The 27,038-nt window shown below is 42.0% G+C and overlaps 1 protein-coding gene and 1 pseudogene across 1 annotated transcript in view; both read right to left on the bottom strand.

The window, feature by feature from the left end:
* cd109 (CD109 molecule) overlaps positions 1-27,038 on the bottom strand; it is a 54,123-nt gene that overhangs the window by 24,516 nt on the left and 2,569 nt on the right. Inside the window, exons 6-23 of the mRNA XM_086265146.1 lie at positions 26,573-26,612; positions 26,137-26,218; positions 25,966-26,059; positions 25,412-25,544; positions 24,249-24,358; positions 23,871-24,140; positions 22,632-22,733; positions 22,122-22,184; positions 21,729-21,902; positions 20,588-20,740; positions 11,783-11,872; positions 11,274-11,337; positions 11,074-11,188; positions 7,121-7,238; positions 6,856-6,969; positions 5,561-5,779; positions 4,895-5,036; positions 2,576-2,752 (exon numbers count right to left, since the gene is read on the bottom strand). Coding sequence (XP_086121272.1) covers positions 2,576-2,752; positions 4,895-5,036; positions 5,561-5,779; positions 6,856-6,969; positions 7,121-7,238; positions 11,074-11,188; positions 11,274-11,337; positions 11,783-11,872; positions 20,588-20,740; positions 21,729-21,902; positions 22,122-22,184; positions 22,632-22,733; positions 23,871-24,140; positions 24,249-24,358; positions 25,412-25,544; positions 25,966-26,059; positions 26,137-26,218; positions 26,573-26,612 — 2,260 coding nt within the window. The remainder of the gene's footprint in view (positions 1-2,575; positions 2,753-4,894; positions 5,037-5,560; positions 5,780-6,855; positions 6,970-7,120; positions 7,239-11,073; positions 11,189-11,273; positions 11,338-11,782; positions 11,873-20,587; positions 20,741-21,728; positions 21,903-22,121; positions 22,185-22,631; positions 22,734-23,870; positions 24,141-24,248; positions 24,359-25,411; positions 25,545-25,965; positions 26,060-26,136; positions 26,219-26,572; positions 26,613-27,038) is intronic.
* LOC147313179 (uncharacterized) lies at positions 14,893-17,182 on the bottom strand (annotated as a pseudogene).

A 27,038-nucleotide genomic window follows, 5' to 3' on the forward strand; every position in this document is an offset into this window, starting at 1 on the left:
CCACGAGGTTGCCATCCCCCTGGTGGAATGAGCTCTCACCCACTGGGACAAAGCAAGACCTCTGGTGCCATATGCCAGTGAGACAGCCTCTGTTTAGACAGAGCGAAGCAGACACACAGCTGGTCACATAAACGCACATTCTGAGTGCGTTCAATGTAGGTGCATAGCACACGCACTAGACAAAGAGAATGCATCCTCCTCTGCTCCTCAGATGCAAAAGGAGGGGAACAAATGCTCAGCAACTCAAACTCCATTGAGCTAATAGATGCAGGCATGAGCTTGGGAAAATAGGCAGCATTTGGACGCAATATGACCTTGTGGCCATCAGGTGCCGAAGCCAAAGCGAGAAGTAATGTAGTCTTATATGAAAGAAATTTCATATCCACAGACTCAATGGGTTCAAACGGTGGGCTACAAAGGACCTCCAGCACCAAAGACAAGTCCCAAGCAGGGACACTGGACTTAAGCACAGGTCTCAGCCGGCAAACCACTTTCAGAAAACGTATGGCGAGGGGATGTGCGCCTGGTGTCACCCCGTCAAAGTCAATATGACAAGCAGATATAGCTGCCAAATAAATCTTAATTGTCGAAAATGAAAGGCCCTTATCCAGCAGCTCCTGCAGGAATGTCAAAACATCCACAATAGTGGTCTGAAATGGGAGAGTGTGGCAGTCCTGGCACCATTGCTCGAAGGCTCGCCATTTGTAAGCATACAAGCCTCTTGTACAGTGGCTTGCAAAAGTATTCGGCCCCCTTGAACTTTCCCACATTTTGTCACATTACAGCCAAAAAAAAAAAAAAGAATCAATTTTATTAGAATTCCACATAAAAGACCAACACAAAGTGGTGTACACATGAGAAGTGGAACAAACATCATACATGATTCCAAACATTTTTTACAAATAAATAACTGCAAAGTTGGGTGTGCGTAATTATTCAGCCCTCTGAGTAAATACTTTGTAGAACCATGTTTTGCTGCAATGACAGCTGCCAGTCTTTTAGGGTATGTCTCTACCAGCTTTGCACAGAGACTGAAATTCTTGCCCATTCTTCTTTGCAAAACAGCTCCAGCTCAGTCAGATTTGATGGACAGCGTTTGTGAACAGCAGTTTTCAGATCTTGCCACAGATTCTCGATTGGATTTAGATCTGGACTTTGACTGGGCCATTCTAACACATGGATATGTTTTGTTTTAAACCATCCATTGTTGCCCTGGCTTTATGTTTAGGGTCGTTGTCCTGCTGGAAGGTGAACCTCCGCCCCAGTCTCAAGTCTTTTGCAGACTCCAACAGGTTTTCTTCTAAGATTGCCCTGTATTTGGCTCCATCCATCAACTCTGACCAGCTTCCCTGTCCCTGCTGAAGAGAAGCACCCCCAGAGCATGATGCTGCCACCACCATATTTGACAGTGGGGATGGTGTGTTCAGAGTGATGTGCAGTGTTAGTTTTCCGCCACACATAGCGTTTTGCATTTTGGCCAAAAAGTTCCATTTCGGTCTCATCTGACCAGAGCACCTTCTTCCACATGTTTGCTGTGTCCCCCACATGGCTTGTGGCAAACTGCAAACGGGACTTCTTATGGTTTTCTGTTAACAATGGCTTTCTTCTTGCCACTCTTCCATAAAGGCCAACTTTGTGTAGTGCACGACTAATAGTTGTCCTATGGACAGATTTCCCCACCTGAGCTGTAGATCTCTGCAGCTCGTCCAGAGTCACCTCTTGGCTGCATTTCTGATCAGCGCTCTCCTTGTTCGGCCTGTGAGTTTAGGTGGACGGCCTTGTCTTGGTAGGTTTACAGTTGTCCCATACTCCTTCCATTTCTGGATGATCGCTTGAACAGTGCTCCGTGGGATGATCAAGCCTTGGGAAATCTTTTTGCAGCCTAAGCCTGCTTTAAATTTCTCAATTTTATCCCTGACCGGTCTGGTGTGTTCTTTGGACTTCGTGGTGTTGTTGCTCCCAATATTCTCTTAGACAACCTCTGAGGCCGTCACAGAGCAGCTGTATTTGTACTGACATTAGATTACACACAGGTGCACTCTATTTAGTCATTAGCACTCATCAGGCAATGTCTATGTGCAAGAGATGTCCCAAAATGTGGGAAAGTTCTAGGGGGCAGAATACTTTTGCAAGCCACTGTATGTGTTGTGCCGAGAGAATCGACTGAAAGGGAACACCAACAGCTTTACTGACAAGAAAATTAGTTCAGAATTTTCAAACAAAGATGGGATTAACAAAGGCTAAAGTTCTAACCTTGGTTCGAATATCCCCGACAAGCCCCCATTTTTACAACCAGCTTTAAGTATGTATCAAGGAAGAAAATGTATTAAAAACAAACCTTAAAAAATAAAAGTTAAAGAGGGTTGATACTAAGTGGAATAAAAGAGTGTGGGTCCCACTATGAATCTCCAACCTGAACATTTTCTGTATTTGATCTTGAATTTGACCTTTTTAATTAACAGATTTGAAAACATCCTCATAAAGCTAAAACTAATATAGAAATAGTAGCCACACGTTTGTCAGATATCCTTCTGTGGCATGTTAATGTAACATGGTGCATGACTTGTTGCTCTACCTTGCATCATGTAGTTTATGGCTTGGTCTGTGGTTTTCTGGCTATCCTGTCCTGTGGCGTCCAGATACTGGAGAACGTAGATGTTTGGTGCAAAGTTAATCATGTTCTGTTCCCCACAGCCATAAGGCATTTGGATCAGTGAGTCCAGACCACTGATGGATGGACCGAGGATATCACCTTCATCGAGATGGAAACAAGAAAAAGAAAAAAAAATTGTATTTAATGGAAAAACAGAGCACAGGTGAGTCATTTTAATTAAAATTTTCAAACAGTAGCTTTTGGTTTGAGGAGTTACATGGTATAATCCACAAATGCTTTTCATATCAGCAGCAAAATTTCCAGTTAAACTTCTTGCATTTAAAAAGAATAGAAGACAATAATGGATACTTATAAGTATAAGACATTTTCCGCCATGAAGAAAAAAAGATTTGCCACATCAAACCAATATTAGTGGGCTCAACTTAGCAACAGTTAAACGAGAGAAACATACTCCCGTTTAACTGGAGTTAAACAGTTCAATGTCTCTTGAGAAACACTCTAAACAACTTGTCCGGAACTGTTTTTATCATCTAAGAAACATTTCTAAACTCAGACTACTGGCGTCAAAGGCAGAACTTGAGATGATTCTTCATGCTTTTATCTCTTCTCGTTTGGATTATTGTAACGGTCCTTTTACGTGTCTCAACAAATCAGCTCTGGATCGCCTTCAGTCTGTACAGAATGCAGCGGCAAGACTTTTAACTGGTGCAAACAAGAGGTCACACATTACTCCAGTTTTGGCTTCTCTTCATTGGTTGCCTGTAAATTTTAGGGTTCATTTTAAAATTTTAGTTGTAACTTTTAGAGCTCTGCACGGTGAAGCTCCCCAGTATATCTCTGACCTGTTGAAACCTCGTGCTTCATCCCAAGCACTTAGGTCTTCAGGTCAGAGGCTACTGGTGGTCCCACGTACTAGGTCTAAAACACGTGGGGATCGGGCTTTTCAGGCACTGGCACCTAGGCTGTGGAACTCTCTGCCTTTGTCTTTACGCTGTCTAGACTCTACTGACTCCTTTAAAAAGCAGCTGAAGACATTTTTATACAAACAGGCTTTTAATTAATTTTAACTTGTATGTCTGATCTTATTGTAAAGCACTTTGTGGTTTTTATCTGTGAAATGTGCTATAAATAAATTTTACTTACTAAATATAACTGCATAGTGCATATCAGTATAGCAGGATGCATGTTAGAAGTTTGAGGAAAGGTGGGATAATTATTTCTGTAGTACTTTGGAACAGTGGCGTTAATTAATATTAAAATTACCACAGTCAGCTTACCCTGGAGGGAGCATTTAACAAAAAAAATCTCAAAATTTTATGTATGTATAGGTGTGGGGTAAATTTTGAAGTTAGTTTTTTTTTTTTTTTTTTTACTTAGGGATCAGTAAAAGGTTTTAGATGTTATCTCTGTACATGCTGTAAAGGCTGCAAAGGAAATTGGTGCCTCTTACCTGATCAGAATCAGCAGATTTTTTTTTTAATGAACATTAGCATATTAAATGAGGCCATTTTACTTTGATTCTATTTGTAATTTTCTGAGCTTACAGGCCCTTGAAGTAAACTATTGAGGGTTGGAGTTTTATGCATTTTTAATTCAAATTTTTTTCAGCATTTTTAATCTCTTAGAAAATCATATGTCCAGGAGATATCCACATGACAATTTTAGGGCTGAAAAATGTATTCAAACTCTGTTAAAAACTGCAAAAACCAACATATGCAAATGTAACTTATTCCAAGATTGACAATCTAAATCATAATAACAATAATCTGCAGTAATTTAATATTTATGAGGAAGAGGAACAAAAACAATCACTGGTACCCTGGATGCTTAGTCTGTTTTTTGATAACTTACTGGAAGAACCCTTTAAAAAAGGAAAGAAATTGGTAAATTTTAAAAGAGCATATCACCACGATATGGGTAAAGTGGTGATTGTTCCACTGTCTTTTTCATCTTCTAAATTTCAGTCAAAAAGGCGCCTCCATAGTTTTGTAAGTTCAGGATAGTACTTTCTTACGATAATACACTACGCTCTATCCAGGTACTTCCCTCACCTGATGAAAAGCCGTCTGAAATAAACCATTTCCTGCTAAGTCCTACACGTGACAAAGGACATCTGTGGAATATTTCCAAACTTTCCAAAGTTTGTGTGTGAAAACAACTTCAGTAAACCTTATTTTTAGGAATTATTGTCTTCTGTTTTGTTGTTTACCATGAATCAGCCTGCAATCTCAGGTGATCTGAATCTGTTACTCAAGGTTTCTCCCTGGTGTGTTTACATACCGACAGCCATAACTGAAGCTCTCTCGCTGCCCTCCACAACATCTGGTGGGAAGGTAAACGTAACGTTTCTAGACAGGCTCATCCCTGCTGGTAAAAGCTCAAGCAGCAGGGAGGTGGAAAATGACTGTTCAAGACCTTCGGCCTGCAGGATGAATGGACATGCAAAAGATGAAGGCAAACAAAAATGGTGAGTAAGAAATGGGAAACGCAGAGCTGTGAAACCAGGTCAACATTTCTTTAGTTACAGTGGAGTAGATGGCGAGGATTGGTAACGTTAGCAGAGTTCCCTGCCTGTTTGTGCTTTAGATGGCTGACAGGCACTTTACAAACAGGATATACACGTTCAACTTCCACTGTCACAATTTCACAAGTTATTTTGTTATCTGTTAAAACCTGGAAAATGCTCCTTCTCAGTAAAAGCTAATAGAGAGATTTGGTGCCCCTCAGGCCTAGAGACCAATCAGTAACCCCATAACAAGATCTAGTCAGACTAAAGACTAACAATGTAGTAGTCTTATAACAGGCTTGATAATAACAGAAGTTCATATTGATAATAAAATCTAAGCATGGGAGTTAAAGTTCTACAAAAACAACAAATAAATGTATTTTTAAGCCAAATTAATTATTTGAACTGTTTTAGGACTGTGGAAATTTTTCACTGCGCACCTTAACTAACACTGTTGTGTGGACAGAGTCGGACACTGCATCCGAGTTGGCTTTCACAGAGATGGGGATCTCCCCGAGGACCAGCGGCCTGATGGGAACGAGGACGGTGGCTCCGCTTTCACTCTTCACAAACACCGGATGAACACCGGGCGTGGAGAGCTGCTCGTTGTCTGGGAAGACGAACTCGAAGGTCTCACTCTGTGCAACAGTGACGGTGACCTAACGACAAAGGCACAGAGTGATCACATTTAACGTGGCACAAAGGGAGTCGGAGGAAACCAAAGAGGCCTGTTCTTTCATGAAGGGTTTAAAGAACATATCAATTTTCAGAAATACTGATGCCACCTTAGATTATGGCAACTTGACACGTAAAGAACCCCCAATATACATTGGTTAAACAGAATTTCGCATTTAAAAAGACGCAGATATGTGTGGGAAAGGTCACATTTTAAGTGTTCTCAACACTCTCGGTTCAAAGAAAACAAAGAAACTCACCACTGATACCACCAAGATCCTGGACACTGAACTAAAAAGCAGCCACCCTTCTATTATACTGTCTGCTTATGGTTCCTCTAGGTGGCAGCATCTTACAAAAGTCTAACTCTGCTGTACTGTATTGTGATTTAATAATGTATGGCAGGCAGAAGCTGCCATAAGTATGCAACAATTAATTAAATGCCCAAAATTTATTATTACATAAATACATACAGATTATGATTACATGTAATAAAAATAAATATTTTATTTAAAAAAATAAATATGGGAAATAATTAATCTATAAATTTGACATAAATGTATATTTCTGACTTAATATTCTTTATTTGTTTTCTTATTGCCTCAAATCCCACAAATAGATAAATAATAGTTAAAAAACTTTACAAAATGAAATTAAAGTTATCATGATCAAAACTTAAGAAAGCACACACTCTTAAAATAACAACCGATAAAATAAATAAAAACAATAAAGAATTTTCCAAAGGTCAAAAGCTGTTTAACTATTAAAGAAAAGGTTTTCTCTTACAGTATACTTTGAGAAGTAATTCTTTGATGTCCATATTTATATTCCTATATATAAAATATAGGACATTCTTTAGACCACACAGTTGAACATTTTTTATTTTTAAACATGTACTTTTCTTTTTTCTAACTTATTCGTTTAATTTTATTTTTGGCAGTCTCCATAATAAAGCTAATTTAGCACCGTACCAAGGGTTAAAAATGACCCATTTGTCTAATGCTGGCAGACTCTTATATTAATGTACACTCTGCCTGTGTCTGAGGAGAAGCAGATTCACCTTCTGGTCCTCTTGGAGGTAGTTGAACAGAATGATCTCCAGCAGCAGCTCCTCTCCCCGGATGATGAAGGCCGGAAGATTTAAGGACAGGAAGAAATCCTGGAACACTGTCAGCTGCAGGAAGGTTGCATAGAAAACCTGGTTACAAGAGATGCTAATGCTAACAGCTACTGCTCAGATTAATAAGCCAAAAAGCCATACTGTGAATAAATTTAATAATACAGGGTTAAAAATTAAAATGAATTAAATATATAAACCTTAATACCTCTGCTGGTTGCTCTACAATTCCCAGTCCCAGATTCTCAGACATCACAAAGGCAGTGGCAATCCAGGTTGTGATGCTGTCTGGTACAGTTAGCGCCATTTCCTTTGTGTTTGAATTACTGCAACAACGGCAAAAAAAAAAAAGAAGAGAGAGAACTTTAAATTTTAAAAAACTGCATCTGACCCAACGGTTTCTGAAGAATCATACCGTGCAGGTCATCAGCTTTCTTACAAACAGTATGTTTGCTTACTGACTTAAAATGTTAGGTGTTGGAGGTGCGTTGTCTTTTGTCTTTGCAGGTTGGAGAATGGTTATTTGGAGAAGAAAAAAAAAAAGTTCTTAAAAACTTAGATCCTGACCATTATCTATGAGATCTCTGACTGTTTGTGGCTTCACCTTCTTTGTGTTGTTTGAGCCTTTGTTTTGCACCACAGCTTACTCAGCGTTAGCTTGGTAATATCTTTTATCATTTCATAAATATGAATGTATATGGGACATCATCTCCTAAGGTTATATGCCAAGGTAACAGCAAAAATAACACCCACTCACATCCTGGGCCATTTAACCTCAATAAATCACATGATAGAGTGAGGCTAGGATTCACAATGGGTTCACCCAAAACCTTGGCTGATTGTGACTGTGGTGTGAATATGGCACGACGGGACCACAGATCGCAATTATGAGCCATTTATTTACATCTCATCACACCACAATACACACCGACCCCTGAGTCCCCATGTTTTAACTCGGTGGGCGTGATTAAGGATGCACGGCATCCACCCTCCCTGCACGGCACCGCAGACCACGTCCCACCACAGTGAGCCAAAACAGTTTTCACACCTTGGCTGTGTGATTAGGTAGAGGAACAATAGGGGGTCCAAGACCCTCTGGGGGACACTCCCATGGGGTTTAAAATCTGGGACTCTCCACCAATTACTCTTGGAACTGAAAAGCTTCTTGGATTAGAGGTGAAGCATCTTCAAGAAAACTTAAAGACGCCCAGACGCTTTTCTTTCCAAACTTAGACCACAATTACCTGGATCAGGGGTCAGCAACCTTTAACACCCAAAGAGCCATTTGGACCCGGTTTCCACACAAAAGAAAACACTGGGAGCCGCAAATGCTTTTTGACATCTAAAATGAAGATAACACTGTAATTATTGTTTTTTACTTTTATGCTTTGTGTGAACAACTAAGGTGTGTTGCTTATGAAATCTATGAAGTGCTACAGAGAAAATTACATTTAATTATGTAATTAACACTCTTAAAGAAATATAACAAAAGGAAAGACGCCCAACTGAACTAAAATGATCCATGTAGCAAACAAATACTGTTGTGAGCTGCCACCCTACTCGCCTTTGAGCTTTTGGAGCCTTGACCTGGCTTTTAAAAAAATAATTGGAAAAAAAAGCACTATACTGCTAAAGAAAAGAAAAATAGATATTTGCAAAATTCTGCCTAAATATGTAATTTACCTGGTTAACGTGTGTGGCGGGGCGTGGTCTGCAGCGCCACTACAGGGGAGTCGGACGCACCTGAGCAGCACCCGCAATCACCCCTCGCCACCTGAACGTCTGTGCTCTCTATGCTGTTGTGTTGGTATGTGTCGGGCTGTGTATAGCAACCGTGTGTGAAAAGTGGTCAATAAAGAGATGCTGAAAAGCGTGTTCATGCAAACATCGTCAGGCTTGCCATGGTACAATGGGACTTCTGCTCCTGAATGTCTGCGCACAGCATCTGCAAATCGGGGCTGTACGAAGTCACTTTCATCTTTACGCAGGATTGTAAGCTGTCATCTGTGAGGCATGAGCAGTGTTTGTTTTTAACATAGTTTACCAAAGGTCAATAATTGGCCTACCTGGGGCTGAAAGTCTCGATAAATGCGTGGTGTTTCAGCGGATATACCAGCTTCCACGAGTGTGACGCTTATTTTGAGCGATGAAAAAAATAATAGAATATAATTGTATTCTTATATTTCAATATCACAATAATCTTCCAATTTAGAACTACAAGTTAAAAAAGAACTAACATAAATAAAATACACTTCAACTAAATACTTCTATTTTCCCAAACCACGCGGAGCCGCACTATAAGGACTAAAGAGCCGCAGGTTGCCGACCCCTGACCTGGATGAATGAGAACCTTCACAGAGAACAAAAGTAGAGGCTTTTCCCAAACTATAAACATGTTTATTTCTGCTGTTAACTTTGGGGTCTGTGGATTTATTGGACATTAGAGGAACTGCATTTCTTGACAGCCTCTTGGCCTCACTTCTGCTAAGTGGACTGATTGAATTCAACATCTCCACCTGTTTTACTCCTGCTATTGTCATGGTCTCTGTGCCTGTTCGGCAGACTCAGTATGGCTACAAGTGTTTCTGTATATTTTGCCCCTTCTCCCTCCCCTCTCGCGCCCTGCGCACTACCGGGGCGGAGTTCATTGTGACTCCCGCCCATGGCTCCCGCACCTGCAAACAATCATCTGACCAACACTCTCACAGGCTCCCTACTTAAGGCTAGAGATGGCACGTACCACTTTTTTATGTCCGATACCGATATGATGAATTTGGATATCAATCCGATATAGTGTTTTTTTAATCAATAAAACTGTTTTTTAAATATCTTGCTGCATTTTGCCTAAGTTCATACTCAAGTTTAAAAAAACAAAACAAAAAAACAACAACACTAAAGCTATTCTGTTATACCTGTATGCAAAAAATGTTTTCATAGTTCAGCAATACTGATCAATCTAATAAACTTAAACCTACACCATCCTCCCTATTCTGGTATTTTAAAGAGTACTTAAGTGCCTATTGAAACCCTATTAGAGTACCTAACTAATAGGGTTTCAACTCCCAGCAACAAAGAAAAAAAGAAAAAAAAGAAAAAGGGAACCCTCCACCTCATGATGCTTAATTGACGTAATCAACTTTAATTTGATGCAGTGTGGGGGGGGGGAATGCACAGAAATCTTTTTTTTTTTTCAAGAAATATTAAATAGATTCAACATCTTTCTTCAACAGAATTGCAGACTGCACAGCCTTCCCAAAGGAAAAAGTACTATAGCTTACTAGGGTATATTAGACTTAACAGTTACTATATAGATTGGTAGCGAGGCTCCAAATGCTGAACCAGACCACCGACACCTCTCGCACGCCACAGCCGCTCTATCACGTGATGAATACTGCTTCAATGTGCTAAGGTTATGAGGCGAGTTACAGCGTGTCGCAAGTTTTGTGAGGCGCTTTCGTGATTTAATGGATCGGATTACATTTTTTATTTCTTTCCGATATCCGATCCAGTAATTTAGGTCAGTATCGGACCGATACGTAATATCGAATCGGTCCACCTCTACTTAAGGCAGCCACTGGGAATGCTTCGTCGCTGGATTATTGTGTAACCTTCGTCAGTGTTTCCTGTATTCAGCAGCTTTCTTCAAGTTTCTCTTTGAAGTGCTATTCTGATACCAATCTCCTCTTTTCATGCCTGACTCTGCATGCCCCACCCGAGGACCTGCTACTGATCTGTTGTGAATGTGGTGTGTTGGTGCGGTGTGAGCGCGAAAAGGAATCCCTGGGAGGAGAAGTCCTGTGTCTGAATTAACCGTGTGCGTTTTCCCCTCACTGCCCTCGTGACCCCTAGAGACCCCAAATCCCTTTCCTTCACCTGTACATAGTGGCACTCGGTGTGAAGAAAATAAACTGCCTTGATATTGCCTTTTGCAGTATTTTAAATGCAACTGTCTCCAAAATAATGTGACCTGTGTTCTTATATCAACTGTTCAAGAAAATTGTGCTTTGCGTGTGTGAAATTCTGGTGTCTGTGTGCTGCAGCCTTACAATTTACATAAAATTTGAAAACTTTTGTTTAAACTCTATTTTTCAATATGTAGAGTAAAGGTCACATGAAACAGCAGGAGGCAACTGTTTCTACAGTCTGACACTGAAATATCACCTGGTGTTTGTGTCCATCCAGATCCAGGTCTCTGGAAAGTACCAACGCACACGTTCCTTTTGTTGCTCTCCACGTAAATGCTCTGTCGCAGTAGTGTAAAACATTATCTCCCCTGCTGTTTAAAAAAAAAAAAAAGTATCAGTCACATTAGCATTACCGATCCACAATGTTTAAAATGTTTGATACTGTTTAACACTTACGGAAGTCGTGCATTATTTGATACGTTTTCAAACTGGCATCAGTGAAAACCACAAGATCACATGACTGTACAAAAAAACAGAACTATCATTACATATTATTCATTTTGAAATAAAGTGAAGACTGTCCATCTTCCCTCAGTGAAAAAGAGGAAAACCAAACCAAAACTCTATGTTATGAGTTATAAGTAATTACAGAAATATTACACATGTCAAAATATTAGAATTATGGCTTTAGTGTAGGTATAAGTGAGTTAAAAGCTCAGGCACCGACTGCTCTGAACACTCAGGGTCACAGTTGTTTCTACTCTTGGATCTGTTTGATATTATATCTGTAAATATGAGCATCTAGGGCACACAATGATCACAGAAGGCCCTCCCATGTCAGAGCCTGTTATAAGATAAGTAAGGATTATTTTGTGATTCAAACAATGCTTCTTGAGTCAAAGAATAGCTGAAAATGAGCAGAGTCACTAAATAAACAGAAGCGATGTCTCTCTGTGGAGGCTAACCTTGAAAACAGAGTGTGGATCCCCCATTTTTGGCGTTTCATTGTTGCCGTCAGCCATGGAATTGCCAAACTCCTTCATCTGCTTCATCACCTGAAAATATCACCAGCAATATAAGAGCTGCTACTGTTACACCCCATAAAACCGAACAAAGGAAACTGGGACAGAAACATGTCTAATAAACTGATACTTGGGTGGGGAGGCAGGTTTGTTTTCCCAGGTGAACATGAAAGGGATCATATACCAGGAAGCATATGATTATAAAAGGCAGAGAACATTTAGCTGGAAAACAATAAACTACAGAGGACCCCAAGGAGATATGGAAGCTTCTAGTATTCACAGGTTACACTGTTGTAAACAATAAAGCATGTTATGTGATCAACAACAGTCAGTACGAATGAAAAACAGATGAGTCAAGGCTCCAAGTTTGATCTCTCAAATTAAGGATCAGATTGAAGTAAGCAAGCTGCCTCACATGCTGATATTTAATTATTAACATTTTAAGAAACCAATAATTGTTTTAGTTTGAGAAGCTGAATTACATTTATACAAACTATCCTATCATGTACGAGGAAAACATCTCATCTTCTTCACATATCTCTTAACCTATTCACTTTAAAAACATTTTTCATAGGATTCAATGCAGTCTTCTGAACAATACTCAGTAAACCCTGATTGCCTCCATACGAATTAGGAGGATAAGGAACAGCCAACGTGCTGATTATCAAAAGTCAATGAGTTGCCATCAGTTCATCAGTCATCAGTTGTGAGCACCTCTGTAAAAGAAGACATTTTAGCAGCGTGCTGGGTATGTGTTAACACAATGCCAAAGTTATCCCAGGAGTACACGACCCAGTAAATTCCTTCCAAGGTCAGACTGTGCAATGCTCAGAGAAACTGCAAGATATCCAAGAGCTACATCTGAGACTCTGCAAGCATCGATTAGCAAGTTAAATGCAAAAGTTAATGACAGCGCACTTAGAAAAATACAGTGCTTTGCACAGTCAAAGTCTAGATTTAGATCTAGACTTTGACTGGGCCATTTTTTTTTAAACCATCCATTGTTGCCCTGGCTTTATGTTTAGGGTCGTTGTCCTGCTGGAAGGTAAACCTCTGCCCCAGTCTCAAGTCTTTTGCAGACTTCAACAGGTTTTCTTCTAAGATTGCCCTGTATTTGGCTCCATCCATCTTCCCATCATCTCTGACCAGCTTCCCTGTTCCTGCTGAAGAGAAGCACCCCCAGAGCATGATGCTGCCACCACCATATTTGACAGTGGGGATGGTGTGTTCAGAGTGATGCACAGTGTTAATTTTCCACCACACATATCGTTTTGGCCAAAAAGTTCCATTTTGGTCTCATCTGACCAGAGCACCTTCTTCCACATGTTTGCTGTGTCCCCCACATGGCTTGTGGCAAACTGCAAACGGGACTTCTTATGGTTTTCTGTTAACAATGGCTTTCTTCTTGCCACTCTTCCATAAAGGCCAACTTTGCGTATGGACAGATTCCCCCACCTGAGCTGTAGATCTCTGCAGCTCGTCCAGAGTCACCTCTTGGCTGCATTTCTGATCAGCGCTCTCCTTGTTCGGCCTGTGAGTTTAGGTGGACGGCCTTGTCTTGGTAGGTTTACAGTTGTGCCATACTCCTTCCATTTCTGAATGATTGCTTGGACAGTGCTCCATGGGATGTTCAAGGCTTGGGAAATCTTTTTGCAGACCTAAGCCTGCTTTAAATTTCTCAATAACTTTATCCCTGACCGGTCTGGTGTGTTCTTTGGACTTCATGGTGTTGTTGCTCCCAATATTCTCTTAGACAACCTCTGAGGCCATCACAGAGCAGCTGTATGTACTGACATTAGATTACACACAGGTGCACTCTATTTAGTCATTAGCACTCATCAGGCAATGTCTATGTGCAAGTGACTGCACTCAGACCAAAGGGGGCTGAATAATTACACACGCCCCACTTTGCAGTTATTTATTTGTAAAAAATGTTTGGAATCATGTATGATTTTCGTTCCACTTCTCACGTGTACACCACTTTGTATTGGTCTTTCACGTGGAATTCCAATAAAATTGATTCATGTTTGTGGCTGTAATGGGACAAAAGGTGGGAAGGTTCAAGGGGGCCGAATACTTTTGCAAGCCACTGAATGGGCTGTTTGGAAGAGCTGCCAGGATAAATCGTTTTCTCTTTAAATAGAAAATGCCAGTACAGCTTAGGTTTGCAAAGGTGCATCTGAACAAACCACAAGACTTCAATGTCCTTTGGATAGATGAGACCCAAGTGGAGATTTTTTGGTCAAAATACAAAGCACATTTGGGGAAAACCAAACGCAGAATATAAGCACAAACAACTCATAAAAACTGTCAGCACAGTGGTGGAGGGTTAATGGTTTGGACTTGTTTTGTAATCACAGGACCAGGCGCTTGTGACCTGAACTTCTCTGTATGCTAACCAATTCTAGAGTCAAATTTCAGGCCATCAGTCTGACAGCTAAAGTTTGGCACAAAAACAAACAGGAGAATGGTCCCAAGCAAAGCAGCAACAACAGAATGACTGAAAAAGAAAAGAATCAAAGTGTTGCAATGGGCCAATTAGCATCCAGACCTCAACCTAATTGAAATGCTGTGTTGGGACATTAAGAGAGCTGTGCATAAATGCATACCTGCAAAATTACGATTAAATGAGGCAAAATTGTAAAGTAGAACCGAATCAAGCAATTTAATCGTGAGATAACGTAATCCCTGGTTCTTTGATAACAGAGTGAGGTGTTTCACTATGGGAATCGCCTCGTGACCAACTACGGAAGCTCCAATGACACCACGTCTGTCTATGACAGACCTGTCGAGCCATGCTCAGGGCTCCGCCCCCTCATACTAACACGGCCGACCAGCTCCTCCTAACTCATTCCAAGCAGATTTCTTTCCGTGCCTAAGCAAGGAGGGAAGTGTTGGTGAAACACCTCACTCTGTTATCAAAGAACCAGGGATTACGTTAAGTAACCCAACGTTCTTTTTCTAATTTCGCTCGGTGTTTCACTATGGGAGATATGGCCCACTCCCAGATTGCGCCAGCTCCCGAAGCTACTCTCCAGTGCTACTCCAGGATCTCAGGTCAAACCTGAGGCACCAGAATCCAGCACCGTCTGAGCCAGGGATGACTGTGCAACATCCAGCCGATAAAACCGGACAAACGTGTGCGGCGTAGCCCAGCTTGCTGCCGCACAAATATCCTGGACTGATACACCTCTGAACAACGCCCAGGATGTGGCCACACCCCTAGTGGAGTGTGCTCGGAGTCCCGGGGGGGCCTGCAAGCCCTTACAGCTATAAGCCAGAGCCAAGGCCTCTACAATCCAATGAGCTAGTCTCTGGCGTGATACGGGCCTGCCCTTGTGAGGGGAGGCCCAGGAAACAAACAGCTGATCCGACTTCCTGAATCCAGCTGTTCTGTCAACATAAGTCCCCAAGGCCCGGACAGGGCACAAAGTGTTCAGCCTCTGCTCCCTCTCGGAAGAGAATGGAGGGGGGTGAAAAGCTAGGAGCTCTACTGTAGAGCACCTGTATGATGTTTCCAACACTTTAGGGACAAAGGCTGGGTTAGGCCTCAGGAGTGCTTTAGTGAGTCCCGGGGCCAGCTGTAGACAAGAGGGGTGAATAGACAGAGCCTGTAATTCACTAACTTGCTTGGCTGTGGTTAGAGCCAACAGCAGAGTGGTTTTAAGAGAGAGAAACTTCAACCCCACTGCCCCAATAGGCTCAAAGGGGTGGTGGGAGAGGGCGTCTAAAACGACTGACAGATCCCATAAAGGGACCAGTGGTCTAGAAACTGGGAGCGTTCGACGCGCCCCTCTCATGAAGCGACCTACAAGGGGGTGCTGCCCAGCAGGTTTATCACCAAACCCCACGTGGCAGGCTGAAATAGCTGCTAAATAGACCTTTATAGTGGAAAAAGCTTTCCTTTTGTCCAGCAAGTCTTGAAGAAAACACAACAGCTCCACCACTGAACACTGAAAAGGGATAATCTGCTTTTCATGGCACCACTCTTCAAAAACACGCCATTTACTGCTGTAAATGGAACGAGTGGAGGAGGCTCTGGCATTCTGAATGGTTTCAATAACCTTCGGAGGCATGCCTGCTGCCTTCAAATTCCACCTTTCACGGGCCAGGCCCAGAGAGCAACCTGGTCTGGATGGGGATGGTATATCTCCCCCCGCGCCTGAGACAGAAGGTCCCTGCAGATGGGGAGTGGCCATGGCTCGTCCACCAGAAGCTGGATGATTTCTGCTATCCAGTGTTTGGATGGCCACCGTGGAGCTATTAAAATCAGAGACAGCCCCTGATCCCTCACTCTGATCAGTGTTGGGGAGATCAGGCTGAGGGGAGGGAAAGCATACAGCAGAGTTTTTGGCCATGGATGGGCCAGCGCATCCACGCCCAGTGGCGCGTGTGCGTCTGACAGGGAGAAAAACAGGGGGCACTGTGTGTTTTCTCGCGAGGCGAAGAGATCTACGGCAGCCCGGCCGTATCTGCTCCACCACCTGTGGGTGAAGCCTCCATTCTCCGAACAGTGAATTTCCTCTGGACAGGAGGTCCGCCCCCCTGTTCAGAATTCCTGGCACGTGAGTTGCCCAAAGGGAGAGGAGCCGAGTGCTGCTCCACATAATTATTTCCCTGGCTAACCTGTGTAGCTGCCAGGAACGGGTGCCGCCCTGGCGGTTGATATAAGCAACTACAGTGGAGTTGTCTGTTTTCACTAAAACATGTTGACCCCGGAGATACGGCAGAAAATGCCGTAAGGCTAGGAGCACCGCACGGAGCTCCAGCACATTTATGTGATTCAGAGTGAGTCTCTGTGACCAAACGCCATTCACTGCTCTGCCCATCATAGTTGCACCCCAACCTGACAGGGATGCATCTGTGGTCAGCGTCACCCTGGATGATACTGCCCCGAGCGGTACCCCCGCCGCGAGAGCTGTCGAGCTCCTCCAGGGCCGGAGAGCCGCGATACATGGCTGCGTTATTTTTACACCACGACTGAGATGTCGGCGAGGGCACAGCTGCAGAGAAGCGACCCACCGCTGAAAATCTCTCATCATAAGCAGCCCCAAGTGTACCACCGATATCACCGAAGCCATGAGGCCGAGGAGGCGGAGACAGAGTCGGAACCGCACGACTTTCCCCAGCTGAAAACGGGAAAGACAGTGAGTGAAGGATGCGATCCTCCGCTCTGAAAGTACGATACGATAAGAGATGGAGTCTATTCTGAGCCCCAGATACTCTGTAAACTGTGCGGGTTTCAAGTGGCTCTTTTCCAGGTTGATAGTGAACCCAAGCTCCGTGAGGTGATTCACCACCACCTCGGAGTCTTTGATCGCCTGCTCGCGCGATCGTGAGCATATTAGATAATCGTCTATGTAAGAGAATATTCTGATGCCGCTGTTCCTTAACGGAGACAGCGCTGCCTCCACACATTTGCTGAACACCCTCGGAGCTAAGGATAGCCCGAATGGGATAGTTTGAAACTCGTACGCTACGCTCTGATAAGCGAACCTGAGATATTTCCTGTGTGGAGGATAAATGGCAATGTGAAAATATGCGTCTGATAGGTCGATTGTAACAAACCAATCGCCTGTGTGAATTGAGCGACAAAGCGTCTTGTGTGTGAGCATTCTGAACGTGTACTTTCTCAAATGCTTGTTTAACACACGCAGATCCAGAATAGGACGGAGCGACGTTCCATCCTTTTTCGGGATGAGGAAATAGCGGGAGTAAAAGCCCTGCTGAGCTTCTTCGCTCGGAACCGCTCCGATCGCCTGTTTGTGTAACAGGGAGGATATTTCCTCCTCCAGCACATTCGCTGAATCGCGACTGGCCACAGAAGCTAACACTCTGCCGAATCTCGGTGGTTTTGCCGCAAACTGTAGTCTGTAACCATGGGAAATGGTTGACAAGACCCAGGGATGAACTGCGCATGCGCGCCACTGCTCCAGCCGCGCTGCAAGCGGGCCTCTGAAGAAGCGGTAGCGTGACGTCACCCCTGTCTCCCGGAAGGAGTTGGGGCTCTCCCCCTCGGGAAGAGCGTAAGCTCACCCCGCTGGGAACAAAGACAAATTGCAGTGATTTTCTTTTGTTTTTATTTTGAAACTGGGGGGATATTCTGCCCTTGGCAAACTGCCTGGCTGCAGAAATGCACGTTTTATTTCTTTTGTTACCCCCAAACCACAGTGAAGTGTCTGATGACTCTGGGCAGTGCTTGGTGACACAGACAGAGTGCTTAGAAGTGTTTGGTGACACTGCGCCATTTGTCCACAAGTCTGTCCTCCCTGAACTGGAGGAGGAGACTGAGAGGGTGCTCCTGGTGAACTGGAAACTTCCGGAGACCCTGAACTTTGGAGTGATTTGGTTACCCCTTCTAACACCTTCCTTCTATTTGGGGAAGAAAAGAGGGGTGATACAGAATGCTGCAGGTGTGCTAGGCTGACCGGGTGTAACGGCTTGTTCTTTGCAGCAACTGCTGCAAAGGAATGCTTGCCCCAAGGTCTTCGGTTCTCTACCTTGGCCTGGTGGGCACCCTGCTGGCCTCCTGCTCCTCTCTGCATTCTGACCCCACTCTGTCTCCCTCTCGCAGCTGCTGCTGTTGCTGCAAAGCCAGCTCTTGGCACCTGCTGGGGCTGAGAGTTAGGTTTTCTGGGTAAGCAGAGATTTAATGCTTCACCCTCCTGCTTTCTGCGGGTGCTTGTTTCTCTCATTCTCTCCAGGGCTGGGCCAAAGAGACCCTTGGTTGGGTCATAGGCTGCATCCATGACCTCAGCCTTCTGAGCATCACCTAGGCCTGACAGGTTTAGCCACAAGGCTCTCTCACCCGAGACTGCAAGGCCCATAACGCGACCACACCCTTGGATTGCTCCCCTGGAGGAGCGAAGAATGAGATCATTAACCACGCAGATTTCATCCCAGAGGGCTGGGTTCGGGGAACCCGAGTCAAGCTGACGGCCCATGTCTTCCAGAATTTCTGCCTGATATGCTGATAGCAGTGTGACTGCATTAAGCGAGCATACTGACTGTGCAGCATATTTGTACATCCTTTGATAAATAGATGCCGTGAGGCGATCTATCTTGTTGGGCAAAGAAATGCTAGAAGAAGCTGAGATTGCCCTGCGGTTAGGGTGAAGGTGATACGCCACTGAAGGCTCCACTGCTGGGGGTTCGGTCAGCCCCAGTTCACCCATCCCCTGGATCTCAAGCTTAGAGCAGCCCTTGGTCGGAAGCTTGCTTTTAAAAGGGCTTGACCAATAGCGACTCATTTCTTTCATGCAGGCTGGGACTGCTGGCAGAAGCTGCTTTGATGGCGGCAAGGCTGGTGGGAGCCTCTTGCCATCATACAGGTCGCGTTCTGCCCCTTCGGCATCCTGGGCGGCTGGCCATGGGATGCCTAGCTTGGCAGCAACCCGTTTGCAGACCTCGTACAAATTGCTGTCCACCAGGGGTGCAACTTCAGCCCCACTCGGTGGCCTGGACTGCTGGGGAGGAAAGGTAGAGTCATCCTCCTGTTCCTCATCCATGTCCTCCAGGTCGAGGAGGTCGGAGTCGGCATCGCCCTCCGCGTCCTCGCCACCCGGCTCGCCCACGTTTTGATCGAGGAGGTCCTCGAACGATGGGGGCATGAGCGGGGACTCTTCTTCCATCATGTCCGCCCAGCTTGTGGAGGCTCGCGGATGACGGATATCGCTCGTAGCAGTAGCAGCCGACAGGCAGGGGTCCTGACTGTTCGTTACTGCTACTCTCAGCCTCCTTTCCAGGACTTTCTCTGGCATCAAAGCACAGTGTGGGCATCCCTGAGGGTCCGCCAGTGAAGCCCGAGCATGCTTGGCACCCATACAGACGATGCACATTGGATGAGGGTCCCTGCCCGAGATGGTGGCACCGCATGATGCGGGGCACGGGCGGGATGCAGCCTCTTTAGCCTTCGGCTCCGACCTTTTGGCGGGAGTAGGAGCTGTAGACATGGTTAGCGGAAAGGGGTGAGACTAGGCTACACCAGGCTCGTCTCGACACGTTAGCCCGTAAGTAGCTCGGACTAGCAGCGTGTGATAAATCCGATCTAGTCGTGGCGGGAGTCAGCTCGTCGTGACACGTTAGCTGCACTCCGCTAGCCAATATCGTTAGCAACTTAATGCTAACCGAACCCTAGGTCGACCAACAAGCTAATGCTAGTGAGACGCTAATGTGGTTCGTGGCCTGCTAACAAGTTAATGCTAGCCGGACACTGAACGAACAGCTCGCCATAATGCGTTAGCCCGAGTCACACAACGTCGGCTACCTCGCTAACTAAAACCAGGAACCGCTGGGACAGCTCGCCTGACGCGGTTGCTGTTCCACAGTGCAACTCTAAGTACACTTCTTTCGAAGGACTTACTCAGCACGATCCAAACTGGAACCGGAAAAACTGCGTTCGGCGACGTACTCCTACACGGGACGCCTGAGAACTGTTAAGCAGCTAATCAAGTTAGCCTGGATGCGCTGAGGGAGCTCAAAGTAGTTTCTCACGGGAAGAAAGCGAGAATGAGTTAGGAGGAGCTGGTCGGCCGTGTTAGTACGAGGGGGCGGAGCCCTGAGCACGGCTCGACAGGTCTGTCATAGACAGATGTGGTGTCATTGGAGCTTCCGTAGTTGGTCACGCCGAGGCGATTCCCATAGTGAAACACCGAGCGAAGTTAGAAAAAGAAACGTAGTTTTACTGTCAAAACTTTTATTTTCACATGAGATGTATACATACAGTTCTTATCTTAACATTTTACATACCGTCTCCGTGGTGATGTCATTGTCTGATCCCGCCCTCTGCGTCGCCTTGTCAACCACCAGGATCCCGACTACTGAGTTGGGCTCCAGTACACTCACATTCAGGGTCACAGTCTCAGCTGGCCTCTTTACAACACTGCTCCAACTAAGCGACACCTGCCAATCACAGGTTGATTAGTCACAAATTTGCAAAAGTACCATTTTACTCGTTATTTCCTGTTATATATGTCCTGCTCTAATGGTGGATGTTCATATTAAACGTGCACAAAAATTTTAAACCATAATGTAAAAATAAGTCATCTCTGTGAGCAAAAATGTGAGATTTCAAAATTCTGAGGTTTGTTTTTTGTTTGCTTTTTTTTTTTTCAACTCTTTGATGTGTATGAAATCAGTGAAAAATAATGTGCCAAATGTGGTCATCTTAGGCGCAAACGTCCTGCCTACTAATTAGACAAAGTCAGCCTGAAAAGCTAAAAGCAAGACCAGTTTAAGAAAAATAATTATAATAATAATTATTTAGAACTTTAATAAAGTCAGGGAATAAGTCAGTTAGGATATTTAGGAGTTACGTATAAAGGTCCAGTCAGACCATCTTTTAACATAAGAAATATATTCACAATAATATAATAAAGAAATATTATTCCTGGTTGTGAACAGATAGTCACAGGATGTTCAGAGACACACACTAGCATTATGGCACAGGGCAGCAGAAGATATAAACCTCATTGGGATAAGAAATGGACTCCAGAGCAAGAAGACACCAGTTCATGTTACCTTTGCAGGTTGTTGTCTTTTCATGAGCTTTTAGGCTTTTTCACAAAATACAATATTTTGCTTGTTTTTCTAATTGCTAGATAGTCAAAGAAGGACACCAGGCAGAGGGCAAACGTATTTCTCCAACACTGACACAACTTTCATTCAACTATTCTTTTCTTTTTCTTCTTTTTTTTTTTTTACTAAGACTAGACATTGAGAAAAGATGACGGTTACTCACTGCTGAAATGTTTGCTGGGAAATTATTATCATGTAACTTGGATTGTTTTTTCTTCACCGTTTTTTCCAACTTCATAACCTCATATTCACACAATTCAAGAGACAAATTAGTTTATTTTTCAAAGAAAAAAATGAAGAATGAAAAAATCACCTGGTTTTGTAAAAACTGCCTGATTGGCAGCTGGATTGCATCATTGATGACCTCTCCGCTGGGGTGCACACAGTAAACGATGATGCAGGCCAGAGGAGCCCAGGAGACTTCTGGGACCAGAGTCAGATCAGGAGAGCCTTTCCCGGCAGAAATCGCCTGTCCTCTTGACTTCACCTTTACACACAAGATACAGACGGAAGGTCTTATAAGAAGCTGGAAGCATACATTCGTCTTTCTTTGCTTACAGCAATAAACTGAATACTTAAAACTTCTTGTCACCACTACTGGAAAACAAACAACTTTCAACAGTTGGAAATGTGCTTTATTTAAATATTAATCAAATTAACTACAAATTTGACAAAGTGTAATAATATTTGATGCTTTTTTTCATACCAGGTAGTGAACCTCATTCAATGGAAAATTACTTTCAATGTGCAGCAGAAAGGGCGAACCAACCTGAAAGAAGGTCAAATGGTGACGTTACGTATGAGTATAAATGTTCTACAACCACAGTCAGTAATTGGCTGTAAATCTGTTTTTTGAAGATCTACACTGGACGAGTCATTCTAGAAGCCTCACCATCTTCACACAAGCAGTCACTTGGAAGCATTGTACAGCGCTTTGAGGGCCCCGAAAAGCGCTATATAAAATGCAATCCATTATTATTATTATTAACTAAGTTAACTTTAATTTGAATCATAGGCAGGACATAAAAACTGAATGTTTATAATTACTAAGCAAATGTAAATGAAACAAATTGTTATAATGAACTCAGTGCATGTGATTGAGGTGTGTTGAAAGGACATCTAAGGTAACCATAGACTATTTTGGCATATTACCTGCATGTTTACAATGCTGACACAAAGGTAATTTTAAATAGTTCCTTGTATTCTTCAGCTTTACCTCTGGAGGTGTGAAGGGTTTCTGAATCTGCAGGTAGCTCTCACTGGGGGATGTGTAGCTTCGCTGTATATATAGATTGCTATGGCTGTCCTCAAAAGAAGCCTGAGAAGAAAAAGAGATACCAAAGATTTTAAATGTAATTTGAAATCATGATCATGCTTTTGGGTTTAATTTCTGTTTTAGTTAACACGTAAATATTTTTCATATTAATTTATTTATCTATTCAAGTGTAATTTCTTTTGTACGTGATTTTCTTGTCAGGTGTGGATTTTTCACAGTAGATTACTTTATTCTTGCCTGTAGCTATTAGCACTCTCCACCTAGCAACTACAGAATAAAATAAGCCTTTAGCTTTTTAGGTACAATATGTGAGTTGTAAAATCCTGCTGCTAAATAAAAATACATTTAAGCAAATAAATGATAATATCACAAAAAAAACCCACACAAGATAAACAATATTAAACAAACATGTTGTGCTTTTTCTTGTTAAATATTAAATATGATAAAATCATTTTTCATTATACAGTTACCTTTAAAATTTTGTTTTGTGTTATGAATATAGTTAATGCAAAATAAATCTTTAAAAATCACATAATTCAGTTGATATTCAGAATTATCATAACACCCTGATATAATAAAGACATATATTCCAAATTTTTCACAAGTTATACTTAGCCTATTTTCTAAATTAAACTTAGAATTGAAATTAAATTAGCTTTCAGTTGGCCCCTGAATTGGTAAACACATAATTTTGTCCCTCTTCTATGCAGATGAGACACCAATTTATATTTCAGCGTAGTGCAATATGTCCTAAGACTTTAATGCATTTTGCCATTTCTTTCGATATAAATACATAATATTGAAAAAATATCAGCAGATGTCAATGATCTATCTACAGAGTATATTTGTTCAATTTAATGTTGACCAGTACATTTGAAATCATATGTTTAGCTGTGCAGTGACTCATTTGTTAATTAAAATTTAAATATAAAATTAAAAGTTAATTGAAAGTACTAATTCTGTAATTTTTTTTTCCAAAATTGGATCCTAAATTAAGAAATAAGCTGTGTCTGAAAGCAAAGGCTAAACAGATAAAGTAAAACAATAATAATTTTCAAGATTTCTTAACAGAACTAAAGGCCTTGTTACTTAATCCCACATCCAGACATTTTAAAGTCAAATTTTGAAATAATCTGTCTTATAATATTTAGTCAATGAGGGTATTATTGTATAACTTACATCAATACTGAGCATGTCTGTTTCACTCGTGATTTTAACGCTGAAAGGTATGAGTCCATCTGCAGGGACAGGAAACTTCATTTCTTTAGGTAGCATCTCCTTTGGACTTTCTGAAGTTCCTGAACTGTTCGATGTTTTAGGCTCCGTGTCTATCACCATGTCTCCGATCCAACCCCAAAATCTTTGCTTTTGCTGAATCACTGAAACTTCAACAAAGCTTTGGCGATCCTCCAGTGACAGTGGCTGATTGTTGTATGTAGATATTTTCAGCTACAAAATTAGAAAAAAAAATTAGCATAATTGTTTTACATTAACACTGGAATATCTGTTATCTGTACAGCTCAGACTCTGCATTTCACTTAAATGCTGCCTTCTTACCCTGGCGCTGAAGGTTAAAGAGGGCCTCAATAATTTGTGATATTCTTCAAAGGAGACTTTATATCTGGTTTTTGACAAACCTACTGTTGCCGTACTGTTATATGTAATGCCTGAAAAATGAGACGTAGTCACAGGAGTCAGCACCACAAACAAGAACAAAAGCTGGTTAGATTCCAAAAAATAATGTAGACTATCTCCCTGACTTTGTAATTAAAAAAAAACTATAGCAGTTTAAAGTCCCACAGTAGAGAGCAAATGCAATGCATCTGGGGAAAAAAATACTCACAGCGCTTCACTTGTTTCCCATTTTGTCATGTTATAGCCTTATTATCATAAAATAGATTAAATTCATTTTTCACCTTGTCATTATGAGGTACACACAACACCACATAATGACAAAGTGAAAGAAGTTTGCTTAAAATTCTGGCAAATTTATCGTATGTCGTGATATTCAAAACGTGCAATGGTCCCATTAACACTATGCATCACATAGCTGTGTGTGCATGTCAGGCCAACCAAGCCACGAAGTCCTAGAGATTGTCTGTAGACCTCTAAAATTGTAAAGAGGCACAATCTGGGGTAGGGTACGGAAAAAAAGTATTGAAGGTCCGAATGAGCACACCGACTCCCCCCATCCAACCTAATGGTGCTTGTGAGGTTCTGTAAAGAAGAATGGGAGAAACTGCCCAGAAATAGGTGAGCCAAGCATGTGGCACCATAGCCAAAAAGACTCAATGCACTTCAACAAAGTATTAAGCAAAGGCTATGAATACTTATGTACATGTCATATTTTTGTCTTTATTTTTAATAAAGAATAAAAAAACTTTGCAGAATTTTCAAGCAAATGTTTTCACTTTATCATTACGGGATATTCTGTGCACAATTTGGGGGAGAAAATGATGTTTTAATTGTATGTAAATAATGTAAATATTGTAATACACACTAATTTCACAAAAATATGAGCTTGGACACTGCCTCGAATAAAACTCTACACCTGGAAATGCTGAAACTCAGAAGTTAGAACTACTTAAAACAATATATGAAATACATGCATACATAACATAACAAAAAGTAAAGAAATAAGCTGTAAATTGTCACTTCTGATCTGTACAACCAATCTTTTGGTATTTCAAGTTAACATTTATAAATAAAATCTGAATTACCTGTGAGGTATTCAGTCACATGAGCCACAACTGTTACGTCCTCAGCGTTTCCCTCGTAGTACATCATTTTGGAATCATTTCTCATTTGGAAATAATCAGGAGCATCAAATGTGAAGCTTTCAGTACCATCAATCTGATGAAAAGGAACACTGTTAATGTGTTAAATCTATGATGGTTAAGTTTAAATAAACTGTATATTCTCAAATGTTCTAATCAGGACAGGAGTTCTTCAGTCAAAAATGATTTAATCAATATAAAGAGAAGGTAATTAGTAATCTTAAGTGTGATATATTACATATATCATGCATGTTGCATTATTAGTTTACGAGACAGTATAAATGTATGTTTATACTACATTTAGAGATATTTTTCACTGTGTAGAAAACTTAATATTTAGAAAAAATGTAATTAAAAATGCTTTCAGTCTGTAATTTTATTTTAATAGTTTAAATAAAGAAAATAAACAAGTTCAGATAGTGGGAGAGCCTATAATGATAACTGTACAGCTGAATATTAAAGGAATAATTACACAATGATTCCACTGACATACGAACCTCTCTGTCCTCATAGTAAAACTCGACAGTACCGTGAAAGTGATAAATGAACGTCATATTCAGGTGTCCCTGAACGGACTTCCCGTAAGTGTACCTGTGGATGGAAAGATCATAAATAATCCTGAGGAGCAACTTCATTCACACACAAACTGGATCAAAGCCAAGTCTCACTTTGCTGTGATGGAGCCCTCCAGAGGGTCCTCACGGTAAATGACATCCGGAGCATCGATCAAAACCTCAAACTTTGGCAGCACTGCAACCAAAAGATACACACACATGTTGGATATTCATATCTTGTGGGGACATCTAATTGACATAATGCTTTCCCGAGCTGCTTACCCTAATGAAATACGAATGCCTAACCCTAACCCAATTGTAACCCTGTTACTAAAACCACATTTTGAGTCTCAAAAATGCCTTCAAACTTGTGGGGACCAGGAGTTTGGTCCCCATAAGGACTGTTGGTCCCCACAAGTATAGTAAACTTCCTATTTTGGTCCCCACAAAGATATGAATACACACTCACACACACAAAATTAATATGTGTTTTTATTCTTCAAAAGGAGGAAGCTGTTCATGTAATGCTGGATAGAGAAAACATCCATACCATATTGAGCCACAGTGAAGTACTTCACACTTGAAATGTCCTGCAACACACAGAGGATCTTTATAACATCATCTCTCTTTGTTCTTTTTATAAGGAAAATCTATTCCTTCATTCTTTCACTCAGTCTGACTTTAACTGGTGTGTATAAATGTTACAGCCACAGAAGTCCCCTTCACATTCACAGCACGAGTTGTGAGTTACTGAAACTTAAGAGTTTTTTTTATGAAAGGGACTCTTGCCTGTGCTGCTATTTATCCATTCAATTGTTCCGATGGAATCTGCCCTGTTACAGAGTTATCCACTGCAGAGAGGTCCGATTACTCTCGTCTTTAATCACGCAAGATCAAATACATTTAAAAAACGCAGCAGTGATTTCTCTGACCAGAAATCACGCACAAATATCAAATAAAAATATCCAAGAACCAAAAAATATTTAGATTTTGTACTTTTGCTTGTCTCCAAAACA

This window comes from Aulonocara sp. 'chitande type north' Nkhata Bay, linkage group LG15 (genome assembly GCF_057382095.1).
Source record: "Aulonocara sp. 'chitande type north' Nkhata Bay isolate Kocher_YH1m ecotype deep benthic linkage group LG15, A_spYH_male_GT1.1, whole genome shotgun sequence".
Taxonomy (NCBI): Eukaryota; Metazoa; Chordata; class Actinopteri; order Cichliformes; family Cichlidae; genus Aulonocara; species Aulonocara sp. 'chitande type north' Nkhata Bay.